Genomic DNA, 14091 nt, shown 5'->3' with positions numbered 1-14091 from the left:
ACTCCTCTCCCTGTCACAGCGTCGTTTCAACCAGACAGCCATTTGTAATCCATAGGGGGGGCGTAGAAAATGTTTGGAAACCACTGGGGGGGAGCGCAGAAGAAAAAGTTTGGGAACCACTGGCTTAGCCAATCAGTGCTGCGGAGGAGCACTGATTGAAGGAGCTCCACTCTCAGCATGGATTTGAACTTGTGTCTTCGGTGTACTTCTAAATCTGCTCCATTTCGGGCCTGCTACTGCCTCTAGTGGCGTGGGGGTGGTAACACAACTAATATAATTACTAAATCAGAATACCGCAAAGTCTTATTTATTATTAATTTTTCTTTCACTTAAGAATGTAGAGCTAATTAAATGATGGGAAATGGGAGAAATCATATTTTATTTATCACTACAGAAGGGTTCAATGAATGTGCATATGAAACTGGTGGGTTCGGTACCTCAAAAAAGGTTAAGAACCACTGCTTTACTGCAAAGTTGGGACTTTTAATGGACTTTCAAGGCAAGTTTTAGATCAACTTTGCATTAAAAGTCTTATTATTTACCAAATGACACTTCATGAAAACAGTCCTTCATGTTCATGACAGATGTTATGTGATGTTTATGACAGCGTCATGTCAGTCTTATGCACACCCTGCTAAATAAAGTGTCACCAAATACACTATGGTCAATAAAGGAAACCGTAAAAGTAGAATTTAAATCCAAACTGACCTTAGTCAAGGCATTTACAAACTTTCTTGTTTTGCCTTGTGGGTTCTGAACCAACACATTGTACCTGGTGGTGGCGCCGTCACGAGTTCAGGCCATAAAATGTCCCGCTAGATAAAATGAGTCAAGGCTCAAGGTGAGCCAGGAATTCAGCTTTGTTTCTCTTGAACTGCTCCAGCGGGTGGCTGGACCAGATGAATGAGTTTGACATCGTCTCCTGAGCCAGATGGTTTCCAAAGAAAATAAACCGAAGGTGAGAGAGTTCACAACAAACTGCAGTCTGCAAGGAAAAGGATGTGAATGACCAATGAATACTGCTGTCATACGGAGTCAGCGCTGTGTGACGTACGCATCTAGATTTTCCAGACACATCACTTCATATTGATGACATGAAATGATCATCAATGACTTCGACTAGTCCTTTCTCTGACCAGGCAGATATGGACAGAGTGGCCAAATTAAGAAAGGGTGGTGATATTTCCGAGTAGCATTAGTCAAGGCGTGATGTAGTAAAATTACTTTTAAAAGTTTTTTGGGGTTTTTTCAGATGTTGCTAAGTTAAACATAACTTTCTACCACCCACCTCTGAATTACACTCTATTTTGTTTTTGTGTGACAAAGCATTGAATAGTTTTCAGGAAATATGAACTTTAATCCTTTACAGTTCTAAAAGAAAACATGCAATTGGACTAAAATTTCTTTTCAAGATGCTTCTGATAAAATGTTTTGCATTAAATTCAGTCATCTACTGTGAATAAAAAGACAGTTTGGCCAATGACTTTTTGGTTGTGTTGTGTTTTGTTTGTTTTCACTTCTTTGCCATCCAGACTGCTGCTTCCTGGGTAAGTATGAAGTTTCCAAGTGGAAATGAATGCATCGTTTTTAAGTCAAATATTTTCGGATCACTTGGATTTCCCGACACCACAAACTCACAGGATCTGTGGAAGGCACTCAATCCTGCCTTTTTGTCTCGGCCGCTGTAGTTTGAATGACGAATAGAAAAGCACATAAGGGCCACATTTCCACACAAGCTAACGGCCTCGGACATTTTGAATGTCTGTTTAAAACCTGGCTATGATCCACCACCAGCACAAAATGAGAATACAAAATGCCCAGTCTTGCGTGATAGCGAGCGGATGTCTGAAGCAACTCAAATTCAATTCTTTGAAATTGTTTGACATAAGAAAAACAAAAAAAACTGAAAGAGGCTGGTGGAATTTCGAGAAAAAATGCAACCTGACACTAAAAATAGCACAGACCTGAAAGGTAAGTCAATTGACACAGATGCCTATCAACCAGATTATGTTTGTGAGAATGAGGAGTGTGGTGGGTGTGTGACAAGGTGTGTTCTAAAATTAAACCACAAGAAAGAGCAGATGCTTAGTTCCATGCATTCATGTGGCTCCTTCAAGGCAGGTAACAAAGGGATATCGTGCTGAAACCAATAATCTAACAAGACATGCGCTTGCACGATGCTCTGGGTCTAGTTACTCAGTCAGCGGACTGAAAGTAGGGATCCTTTGGGGAGCGATAAAGATCCGAGATCTGACAGGATGTTGGAGTGATTCTTCAGAGGACTGAGCCGCATCATGCACACCCTGAGGATCGTTCACTTCTGAGGTGATTCAGTTCAACAATGTATGGATTTCTAAAGAAGTCCAAAACAGCCGTGAAGGACACGATGAAAATGTAAGTGCATTTTACTTGGAGCGCTTTAAGGCTGATTATTGCGCCTTCATACTCTTGCGTGGTTATTTTTGTCCACAGTCCAGCTAAAATAAAACTTGTTTACAGCTGCAAATGTTAAAATGAGATTCTTATTATTATTATTTTGATTTGTAATATATTTACTATTTGAAATTTGTTGTAAGTTAGAAAAGAAACTATTTTATTTCTACTTTCAGATTTTAAAACAAATTCAAACTTGAAGACCTTTGCAGAACCAGAATACCGGTAGATAGGACACAAAACTTTTAGCATGTGAGAAACAATTTTCAAACTGAACGGGCCACAATTTTTTATTTATTTTATTTTTTTGTTTTGTTTTGTTTTACTTACAACAAATATTGCAAATAAAGACTTTGGGGTTACAAATCTTACAACGAGCAATAAGAACTGGTTTTGAGTCACACTTCATTCAAAAACACTAAGTGTGCAAGATAGATGTGATCAAGCCTGCTTTTGAATAAAAAGTTACTGAATGTTTCTGCTCCTTTTTACTATTATGTACATTACGTTGTACCAAAAATGTTCAATTTCAAGATTTCAATTTGTTGGTAAACATTTTGTAATTTGTGCTAGGCACCTAGGAAAACTCTGATTTGGACATATTACATTGAGGTTTCCATGAATCCATTACCATTGATGCAGATCTGCTGTTGTTTTGCCTTTTTTTGTTTGTTTTTTTTTTTTTTACTATTATTGTGTAATGCTGCTTTTCTGTAAAATGGGCACACATTCAAAATAAACGCCCCTCTCTCTCCTTTTTTGCAGACAGGAAACGTATGAAACAAACCCGTGGGGAGACTCTCTTGAGACGGTCCTTTCCCAGAAAAGTAATTTCCTTCTGCTTTCAGGCAGTTCAGAACCAATGTCATGGTTGGCTACTGCCATCTTCATAATGCAGCTATGTTCTTTTCTGTAAAAAGGCGGGCGAAGTGCATTTCGGGATTTTCTAAAGTTGGAGTTCTGTGAGGAAAACCTGGAATTCTGGCTCGCCTGTAAGGAGTATCGGTCGTTTGACTGTCTGGAGGAGCGGACGCAGATAGCGGCGAGTATTTATGAAGAGTTCATCAGGGAGGGATCCCCCAAACAGGTGAGGATAGTTCATCTGATGTGGACTCATGCAACCAAATGTACAGTTAAACTTTTAAGTTTTAGTTAGGCAAAGGTACAACAAAGATCAACATTGTTTACTGGGGTTACATTCAATAGTCAGTCATGGCTAAAATTATTCATAATTTTCCATTTCTTTTTCCAAATAAAATTCTGAAAACTGTGGCATGTCGATGTGTGGGTTGGTACTTTGTAGCATCACCTTTAGCTGGAATTAAAACTGCTAGTCTTATTGGCTCTCAAGCAGCTTTGGATGTCAACCAACCTGTTGGGACTTTTCAGCCTTTTACAGGTTTCCTTTCTAGGCGTCCAATTTTGGTTTTGTTCAACCATCTTCTATTTGTTCCGTGTATCTCCTACTTTCTTTGTGATAAGCTGTGTGTGGATTTCTGCAGCTCCTTCAGAGTTGCTGCTTCTCTGATTAATGTTTTCCTTGGCCAGCTTTACCGTTTCGTTGGACGGCCATGTCTTAGTAGGTTTGAAGTTGTGCTGTCCTCATTCCATTCAGAGTTGGTGGATACTGTTTTGAACTACTGCTTTAAACTTTCCCATTAGTAATGGCAACGTAATGGGCTGTTACATTGCCATGATGTTCTCTAACAAACCTCTGAGGCCTTCATAGAACATCGGGAGGTTAAACTATGCTAATTAGTGATCTCTGAAGAGATTGGATGGATTAAAGACTCGATGGATTAAAGTAAAGGGTGGTAATTAATTATTGAAAGAGAAAAAAAAATGAAAGTAAAGAAACCCCTAATTAAATGTTACTCTTAAGGTGTACTCATACCAGCCCTGTAGATTGGGCCTAAAATAATCCAACTGACACTATGAAGGTTTTTGGAAATTCTTCTGTTCGCTGATTGGTTGCAAAACTCAATGGGAGAAACTCCACTGAAGGGAGATGAGAATCAAACAAAATTGTGTTGGAAATTTTGTGTTGGTCTGTCACATTAAATGCTCATAAAATACTGTTTGGTAAAAGGTCATGCATTGTAAGCACAAAGTGAAGTGAGACATCTTTTGCAGTTTCTGCAGCTTTATGTAACTGTTGTGCTGTTTCTGCAGGTGAATCTGGATTCCTATACGAGAGAAACGATCAGACAGAGTCTGGAAGAGCCGGGGTCGTCCTGCTTCGCTATGGCAGAGAGGAAAATCTTCATCCTGATGGAGAACTGCTCCTTCCCACGCTTTACCGAAACGGAGCCGTACAAGCTCTTTCTTAACTCCATTTCGAAACAGAGAGATCTTAAGAAAAAACGCATGGCGATGAGAATAAAGAGCCCTGTGGAGGATTTCAAAGTGAACCCTCTGCACCTTGTGAGCAAGGACTGACTCAGTGTGTGCTGCCGAGAGTCTGAAGTGTTGCCCAGACAGACTGACGAAGGGCTGCAGGTCAAAGTGCTGCACAGGCACTTCCTCATCCCACAAAGCTTCACAGCAGATTTCTGTTAGACAAGAGAGAGAGACAGACAGAGAGAGCTGTGAAAATGAGACAGAAACGAGTCAGCAGCAGGGCTAAGGTTCTTGCTTTTACTGTGCAGCTTCTGGTTGGGACAGCTTTGAAAGTAAATCTGTTTTTTTTTTTATTGGTCTGCAAAAGTGACTTGTAATGAAATGTATTTTGTACGTTTGGACTGTAGCAGTATTTGTCAAAATGTGAAATCATCCTGTCATGTAGGCATCATGTAGCACATGGATTATTTCATGATAAATCACGTGATTTTTTTTTACAGCACCAGCTGCGTGGAGGTAATAAAAGTGCATCCTTCATGCTGCATCTGGTGCGCTACTGCCACCCAGTGGCCGGAGCTCAGTAGTGCAGTGGAGGTTAACTATACTTACGATCAGAGTAAAGTTTTCTGTATCAACTTTTGTATATAAAAAAACTCACATTATTCACATTTCTTTCTTTCAGTTTCAGTATTTTTTTCTTGTTGCCTTTAATTTTTTTAATGTACAACCTGATTCCATAACTTGTTTTATTACTCATGTTGATATTAAAACAATGACTTCACATTTAAAAGTTTGATGAGAGAAATAATATGTCAGAGATTAATTTATTGTCTTTAAAACTAAACGTTTACATACCAAATGACTTTTTCAGGCCAAATCTGAGGTACCCAGACAAATCAACTTTAATTGATCTTTTTATAAATCAACATTGTGAATTATTGTAAATGAGACATGAAACAGACTTTTTTTTTTACAGATGATTTTTATTTTTATCTATTTCACCTGTAAGAAGCTGGAAAAGACTTCAAACAGGAGCAGAGCTTCACCTTCCAGCAGGATGATGGAACACAATGACTAGATATTCATGTGTTGTCCTGGTCAAAGTCCACATCTGAATCCAATTGAGAATGAGTGGCAAGAATAGAGAAAATGTTGTTTACAGATACTTTTGCATCCACTTTTAGGTTACACTTAAGTTTTGTAGGTAGCCTGGTAAAAACTAGCCACTTGTTCTATGCTTGGTTTAATAAAGAAATTGTGACATGTACCAGTTCGACGCTATAAAGCTTACCAGAAATTACCTGAGCTGTAAACAACCATCCTCCACTGAGAAGAGAAAAGTTTCAAGCAGAACAAGGCTGTTAATGTTAATTCAATATTTGGAGGCGTAGTCAACACAAACTGAAGGGCTTCGTCCAATTCTGCTGCCATTGCTAAAACTACTGCCATAGTAGTAGGCAGACTGCAATTGCAAAACAGCTCAGAAATCGATGTCATTGTTCAGAACTTCTCTTTCTGTTTGCTGAATTGTTATAATTCAACCCGAGAAGCAAGCTTAATGGGAGAACCTTCAGAGATGAGAATCAAGCGGAACTAAGGCTTTGGTCAGGCTTTATTTTATTTTATTTTTTAGCGTTAGTGGTTATGTGTAGAGATATGGTGTTATTTATGTTTTTGCTAAAGGCGTGGCTATGAATTTACTTGTAATGGTTATTGTTTGGGTTGGGGATAAATGTGGTGACTAAAATGAATGAAAGTCAATACAAAGTCCTAATAAAGGCAGAAGTATGAAGTTATGCGTGTGGGAGAGAGAAAGAAAGAAAGCGAGAGGGAGAGGCAGAGCGAGAGATAACATGGTGTGTAGTGTAGTGTGTGACAGTATCCCAGCATCCACTGCGCCCCACCCTCGTTCCCCCGATTACGTCACTGCCAACCGGAGGGCAGGCCTCGCTCCATCAGGCTGCATCAAAACTTTCGCACTGTGCAAATATCTCGCGGTAAGTATTTATTCAGAATTTATTGCTAATTAGTGTTATTTTTAAATACCAGCATCATACGTCAGCCGTTAAATCGACAGTGTTGTTGGAAGGCGACCAGCCTCCTGCTAGCTCCGCTCGCCGGAGTCCAGGTGGATGAAAAGTGCTCAGATTTATCTGATAGTTTGGGCTAAAGGAGACAGTGGCTAAAAGCGCTCGGCTCTTTTGTTATGCTTTTATGAGTAGGTGGGATATGTATCGCGACATAACTACTGTAAACAGCAGTTTCGTACATTTACGAGCTTATAATTATTAGTATTTTATTTATTTATTTATTTATTTTACATCTGAACCAACAAAACCAGCAGAGCAAAGCTTCGGTTCTCTGGTGCCTGGTTAACTAGTTTAGTTACTAAAGCTGGAACTGGGAATGTTAGCTTAGCATAGATTCATATGCTAGTTAGCAGGGTGGGATCTCTGAAGTTGACAACTTTGGAACAGCGAAGCCTTCACACATCTCCGGTGTGTGGGTCGGAGTGGCTCCTCGCTGTGGTTTGTGTATCATCATGTCTTCTAATCGGCTTTAATCTATTTCCGTCAGGGCACGGAGGCAGCGAGGAAACGATGCTAGTATGTAAAAGTCAGTGTTGACCTGCATGTATCTGCTGGGTCTGATCTCTGCACAATCCCGGAATGTGGCAGCACCGGCTATTTAGCAGGATGGATACACTCTTGTTTTTCACCCTGACACACACACACACACACACACACACACACACACACACACACACACACACACACATACACATACAACGAGAAAGTAAATGAATATTTCCACATGTGATTGGTAGAGATGCACCAGTTATTTCCCCTGAGTAAAATTACATATATGTTATTGCTACTCATCAATTCCTTAAAAAATCTGCAATTATTTTGGTTCTACACATCAACCAACAGCATGGACTATTTTTTTAAAAAAGTTTTAATAAAAATCACATAAAGGTTACAGACAAATGTTTTATGCATATTATTGTAATATTTTAATTCCTTTATTTTCTGTTGGATTCAGTTATTTCCTCTGAAAAAAGTTACTAAAGCACATTTGTTTTTCCCTTGATGTGTTAAACAATTAGATCTTAGTAGAAAAATCAGAAAATTGGCAACAAAAACAAAAAACAAAACAAGAAAGGAAAATTATACACTGAATGGCGCATCCAATGTATGTAGCAGGGCCGGCCCAAGCCTATTTGGGGGTCTATGTAGATTTTCAGTTGGGGGGCCCTTCTTACCAACATGTCAACACCAACTATTCTTTAAAATTCCTAAGCTACTCTGTGTGTGACTTACTTAATATCCCCCTGGTGGTGCGAGGGTCCTAAGCAGCTGCTTAACTTGCATAATTCCTTCTGTGGTCGGCTCCAGTGCTTATTAAAAAGTAGAGCTTTAAAATTAAGCAACATATCTGAATGTAAAAGTATGCCATGCCCACAAACTAAAACAACAGAGACACTGACCTGTTATTTCACCAGACATCGTGTGAATCATTTTTATTTCGCCCTCCTCTGACCCAGGCCTTCTCCAACACAGCAATGGAGCCATCAGAAAACACCACCAGCAACCACGCCCCGAATTCAACAGGCGCCGAGGGCTCATGGGAGATCAGCGACAAGACCAGACTGTGCCGCTTCCTCTGCTACGGCTCAGAGGGAGAAATCTACACCGCCAGAGAGCAGGGCCGCGTCGCCACGGAGACCGCCGGAGCCCTGCTGTCGCTGCTGCAGGAGGGGAGAGGCGCAGAGGCGGTGGAGGAGGCCAAGCGGTTCGCCCAAGGCGGCCGCGCCGTCAGGCCGGGGCCGGCCCTTTTTACCCTGGCCTTGTGCTCGCAGCATTCAGAGCTGAAGACGAGGCAGGCGGCTTTCAAAGCCCTGAGGGAGGTCTGCCGGGACCCGGCCCACTTGTTCTCCTTCGTCCAGTACAAGAAGGAGCTGAAAGAGGGCATGAAATGTGGGATTTGGGGGCGCGCCCTGAGGAAGGCCGTGTCCGACTGGTACAACGAGCAGGACCCCCTGAGTCTGGCTGCGGCGGTGACCAGGTGTAAGCAGAGAGAGGGCTGGTCGCACCAGGACCTGCTCAGGCTCTCCCACACCAAACCGGCCACAGAGGGTGAGCTAGGGGCGATCAAATGAAAAAATAAAAATAAAAAAGGCACCCTGTGTGGCGTTTGGAACTGCTGCCTGCAGGAGCAATGAGAGATTTATTACAAGTCACACATGATGACATCAGCTGCGTCTCCATTAATCATAAAATTGCTCGAATTGATTTGACGAAAATAAGTTCACTTAATGGAAACGCTAATTTTGAAAACATGGCAGTGGCGCGTTTTCATTTTTACCGATAAAGTTTTTTAATAAAACATTTTTTTGCACTGGTATCAGGAGGTTTTTTTGCTGTATGAAGATGAGCGCGTTTCGCAAAACTACAGTAGAAACACTTTTTTTTTCACATCACACGAATCACATGATCAACAGCCAGATGTGACCGCTGGCAGAAACCACAAACACACAAACACTCATGTAGCTGCTTTCTTCCGTCGGTGCCTTGACTGATTATTAATATCTTATTGTGTGAAGCTTATTTTTGTGTGATTTTAATTTAATTTCTTAATGACAAAACGCAATTGTAAAATTATTTTTTACATTAGCAGAATATTGACAAAGATTTGCACACATTTGTAATGCTACTGGTAAAAAAATCAGAAGGTCTTTTTTTTTTGCAAATGAAAAAAGTTGGTGCTCCATCACCACATTGTGTCTCTGTGCTCATCTAAGGGGAATGCTGCACGTCTCTCAAAGGGAATCATTTAGAAATAGGGATGCAAGTTATCAATGGAGATGATGTAAAGTTGATTGGTTTTATTAAATTTATACAAGTTTCCTTTAGTATCAAGAGGCTCAACCATATTTCTTTAACTTTAAAGGCTGAAAAACAAACAATGTGCTAAATTTTAAAAAAAAGATGCATATTTGAACCATTTTTGCATCAGCTGTGTTACATAGCCTATTAATTGTTTGCATCCCTATTTAGAAACACATTATAGCATTAAGAGCTTGAAAACAATGAGCTGCTTTTTTTTCGTTAAACGCTCGTGTTTTTAAAGTGAAATTCCATTATCGCGCAAGAGTAAGAGATGAGCGAGAAACGGGTTGCAGCGTTCCACGTTTTGACCGTTAACGGTGACGACCGACTCTTTGTGTTTCCAGCTGTTGCCTTGATCAGCAAATATGTAACAAAAGGGTGGAAGGAGGTCCAGGCGGCTTACGCCGACAAAGAGAAATCGGAGGAAGTGGTCAAAGTGCTCTCCTATCTGGAAGTGGTGGAAAAGGTCAAGCACAGCTGTGACGAAGTGGAGGTCAGCGGTTTAATAGAGGAGCACAAGCTGGAGAGGGAGCAGCTGCTGACAGACCACCTGAGGTCAAAACAGGTACGCTGCTTTTCTTTGACACTTTCATCGGCGAGGCCATGTCTGCAATTTCAACAAATTAGACAGAAAGGGGAGATTTTTCAGTCTACAGGTTTTCTAACAATGAAGCTGTTTTATAGCCGACACGGTGCAACGGACTTAGTAAGTTGGAATAGAGTTTGAATGAAATCCACATCCGGCGATGTGGATTTCCCTTTTCACTTGTCTTTGGAGTGGAGCCCTGAGATGCAGGAAAAACTTCAGTGCGTGAAGCTTAATGTTGGGTAAGGAGCTGTAATCCTGGGGGTTTGTGGTGGTTTAAGTTGTGCCTCGAAACATAAACATCTTAAAATGTCATAACTGTACCCATCTGTATCCCCAAAAATGTCTTTGAGCCCCCAGTAGAAGTTCACTATCACTTAACGAATCACTGTTATGAATATATTTGAGAGCTAACACTGTAAAATCCTGTTTGATCAATATTTAAATATCTAGATTTCAAATGATATTTAACGATGACCCCAGAAGACCACCAGGTTTCCTGAACCGGGTTCCTAACTTGCAGAAATACTTTATGAAAACTTAAAAACCTTGAAAGAATGAAACGGCGAAGTACCGAAACGGCCAGGATCCAAGCTAGCACTGATGCTGAAATCGGCCAACTTTGAATGTTGCTCTTGCAGAAATGGCTTCCATACCGACAATTCTGTTAGTGCTTGGGTGTGGTGCGTTCACTGACCAGACCAAAGGTCAAACTCTTTAGCTTCCATCTCGCTAGTCACTGGTCTGTTGATAAGAAAATGACAAACTATTCTTGTTTTAGGAAGGTGACGATATAGAATAAACCTAAATAAGTACCATTTACAGCTTAAACAGGTATGGTACCTGGTTAACACTAAATTAAAGAAACTGGAAATCTGGTAAATGCAAACTTTTACTCTTTTATTTTGAAGGTGTGGAGTACCCTGCTGAAAGAGATATCCCTGCATTCCATTCTTAAAATCCTGGGAAAGATGACGTCCAACAAACTTCTTGAGCCACGGAGCGCCGAGACCCAAACCATCTGTGAGAGACTCCAGAACGAGTCGTCGCTAAAGAAGGTACCACCGTAAACATCCTCCAGCGGCGTCACTGTTTTCTGTGCTGCACGTGAAAACTTTTCCGTTTTCGACCCTCCAGGCCAACATCCACCCTTTCAGCATCCTTTTGGCTTCGGAAAACTATAAACGAGGCCAAGGCTTCCAGGGGAAAACGAAGTGGGAAGCGGATGGTAGCATCCTCAAAGCCATGGACTGGGCTTTTTATACAAGCTTTCAGGTGAGTTTTCTGGGTCTCAGAGTTCCTCCTCAGCTGTCGGCTTCTTACTAAGAACATGGCCGCTCTCGTTCCGATCCTCAGAACGTGGAGCCCGTCGGGAAGCGCTTCGTCGTGGCTGTAGACGTGGGCACATCGCTGACCAGCATCGTTCCGGGAACGGCGATTAGCACAGCGGTTGCAGCTGCAGCCATAACCATGGTGAGCCCGGAGCAGAGTGAGGGAGAGTTTACGCTGTAGTAGAAGGAACAGCTGCGTCTGCCGGCGCATACTGGGAATTGCTGGCAAATTCTTTCCTCGCCACGTTTTTCCACAGGGCCCCTCAGAGGTTATTAGCTGGGGAAAGTGACATCACAAAAACAAACGGAAGAGTTTTGTTTAGAAGTACTGAAGAGAGGCAGAGTTAGATTTGTTGTTTTTGTTTTTGTTTTTATGTCCGTTTGCTGCAGATTTTTGCTCGGACAGAATCCAACACGCAGGTCCTGGCCTTCTCTGAGGGCGCTGTGGTTCCGTGCTCTCTTTCTGCAGATATGTCGCTTGCAGAAGTGACTGCTGAGCTGGTTAAGGTAAGACGTACCGCTGTTTTCTCTCTTTCTCCAGGTGTAGAAGCAGGCTTCTGGTGTCCACTGGTCATTTCTATGCTGCTTTCTGTCCTCTACTTCTGCTTCTATTGAAGAATTGAAGGGTGGCTATACTCTTAAATATCTAAGTAAAAGAAATAACGCACAGAGACGTAGTTCTTGCTGCTAGGCCATAGACGAGCCGGAGATTTATTACACTACCACGGATTCCTCATTACAGTTTCTTCAGTTCAGTACTCAAAAATCTTCCATAGTCTCAACACAAAAAATCTCCTCGAAGTCTTAACATCAACCTTTTTTATACCTTCTCATCTTCATCAGTGTGTGTTGGAAAGTTTCAACCAATGGCGTGCTACTGTTGTTTTCCAGAAAGATTCTGGCACGCTTTATACTGAGTGTGTATTGGGCTTTAGATGCTTTAGATGGTTTTCTTTATCTAAAGCATCATCTTTAAGCTGTATTCTGTATTAATTCTGGGCATTTTTGTCTGACATTTAAGTTTGTTTGATCAAAAACTTTTAAATGTAACCAATAAAATAGCAAAAACTGAAGAAAAATTAAAGAAATTGCACTCATACTGCCATGCACGTGCAACGCGTTAGTGGGAACCGAGGCGCTTTGCTGCCCTCTGCAGGTCACTTGTGGTAATTGAGCGCCACTCTCCTGTCTGAATTGAAAACTTGACAATTTCCCACCCGGATTCTTTTTTATTTTTTTGCCTGTTGGAGCCACAGTTAGCCTGATAACAGATGTTTCTGTTGAACTTTTCTCTTCCAGTTCCCCAGCGGCAGCACAGACTGCACCCTTCCTGTCACATGGGCCACAGAAAATGGGAAGTCTGTGGACATGTTCATCATTCTGACCAACAACCCACTCTGGACATTTACGGCCAGCCCACTGGACTCTCTGAAGAAACACAGACATGTAGGTTTGTCTCTGTGAGACACTTTGATCTTTTAGCTCTTTCACTACCTGACTCTGTCAGCTGAAGCATTTTAGTGCAAATGAGCTACATTTGAACACATTGCTGCTGGCAACAGCTACAATGTTGTCTCAGGTTTTAGATTTACAGTAAATTCACTGTAAACAGAATAATCTGTCCCTCCAGGATGTCGCAATGTGTTTTGGGAATTGTTGTGGCCTAAAGCGACTTATTTTGCTGCATCTTTTTAAAAAAGTTGTGGTCTAAGTTGCTTTTGTTTTGTTTTTTACTTTATTTTTGTAATAAGATAGTCTTACAAAATTCCAACCAACCCAGAACCCCAGTGGCAGTTTTAGCTTCACCTGGTTCAAATTATGTAACAAAAAAAAAAATCTTAAGCACCTTTTGTTTTATCAATTATTAATGGGGAAAAAATAACACCGTATTGATGTTGAGTCCAGCAGAAACAGCTGAACGTTTCACATGTTGATAGTAGAATAATTTTTTTCAGCTTTAAATGCATTTTGTGCTCCAAATGATGAAGCACTTACCAAAGGAAACCTGTTATTGCATTTTACACAATCCAATGTTGATTTTCTTATGTAAAAAAAAAGACTAGAATTATTAGTTTATTTGCATCTTTTAATGTATTTCTAATATTGTATAAAAAATCTTATCCGATTAACTGATGAGAATAACTTATAGAATAATCAATTACCAAAATAATTGTTAGCTGTGGTCTTACTGTGTGTTTTTTTTATTCTACCTCTTCTAAACAGGTTACAGTTGTCATAGGTGCCCTACACTGCCCCCTACTGTCTAGGAGAATACGGGCTGCAGAAGCCGTCAGCCTGATTCTGTGCAGAATGTTAATGCATGAAGCATAAACGGAGTTTCACAGTTAACTGAACTGTCTTTAATTTCACAACACACAGAACTCCATGTACCAGCGACCTTTGCTCATTTTAAAAGGCCAAGCCCCCCCCCGTCCCACACACACACACACACACACACACACACACACACACACACACACACACACGCACACACACACACACACACACA

At 41.0% G+C, this 14091-nt stretch overlaps 2 protein-coding genes across 2 annotated transcripts in view; both read left to right on the top strand.

The window, feature by feature from the left end:
• Positions 1-1958: 1958 nt before the first annotated feature.
• Positions 1959-5743, top strand: LOC103139986 (regulator of G-protein signaling 21-like). The gene is made up of 4 exons (XM_007554881.2): positions 1959-2394; positions 3199-3260; positions 3354-3520; positions 4606-5743. Exons 1-4 carry the CDS (start codon positions 2342-2344, stop codon positions 4870-4872), a joined length of 549 nt encoding a protein of 182 aa, XP_007554943.1. The 5' UTR covers positions 1959-2341; the 3' UTR covers positions 4873-5743.
• Positions 5744-6611: 868 nt separating this feature from the next.
• The window catches only part of ro60 (Ro60, Y RNA binding protein), a 10076-nt gene continuing 2596 nt past the window's right edge, over positions 6612-14091 (top strand). The window contains exons 1-8 of the mRNA XM_007554880.2: positions 6612-6770; positions 8321-8912; positions 10010-10230; positions 11163-11309; positions 11389-11526; positions 11608-11724; positions 11973-12089; positions 12882-13028. Coding sequence (XP_007554942.2) covers positions 6627-6770; positions 8321-8912; positions 10010-10230; positions 11163-11309; positions 11389-11526; positions 11608-11724; positions 11973-12089; positions 12882-13028 — 1623 coding nt within the window. The 5' untranslated portion in view covers positions 6612-6626. The remainder of the gene's footprint in view (positions 6771-8320; positions 8913-10009; positions 10231-11162; positions 11310-11388; positions 11527-11607; positions 11725-11972; positions 12090-12881; positions 13029-14091) is intronic.

This window comes from Poecilia formosa, unplaced genomic scaffold (assembly GCF_000485575.1).
Source record: "Poecilia formosa unplaced genomic scaffold, Poecilia_formosa-5.1.2 Scaffold67, whole genome shotgun sequence".
Lineage (NCBI taxonomy): Eukaryota > Metazoa > Chordata > Actinopteri > Cyprinodontiformes > Poeciliidae > Poecilia > Poecilia formosa.
Note: the sequence above shows the minus strand (reverse complement) of the source record. Positions and strands in the feature narration are given on the sequence as shown.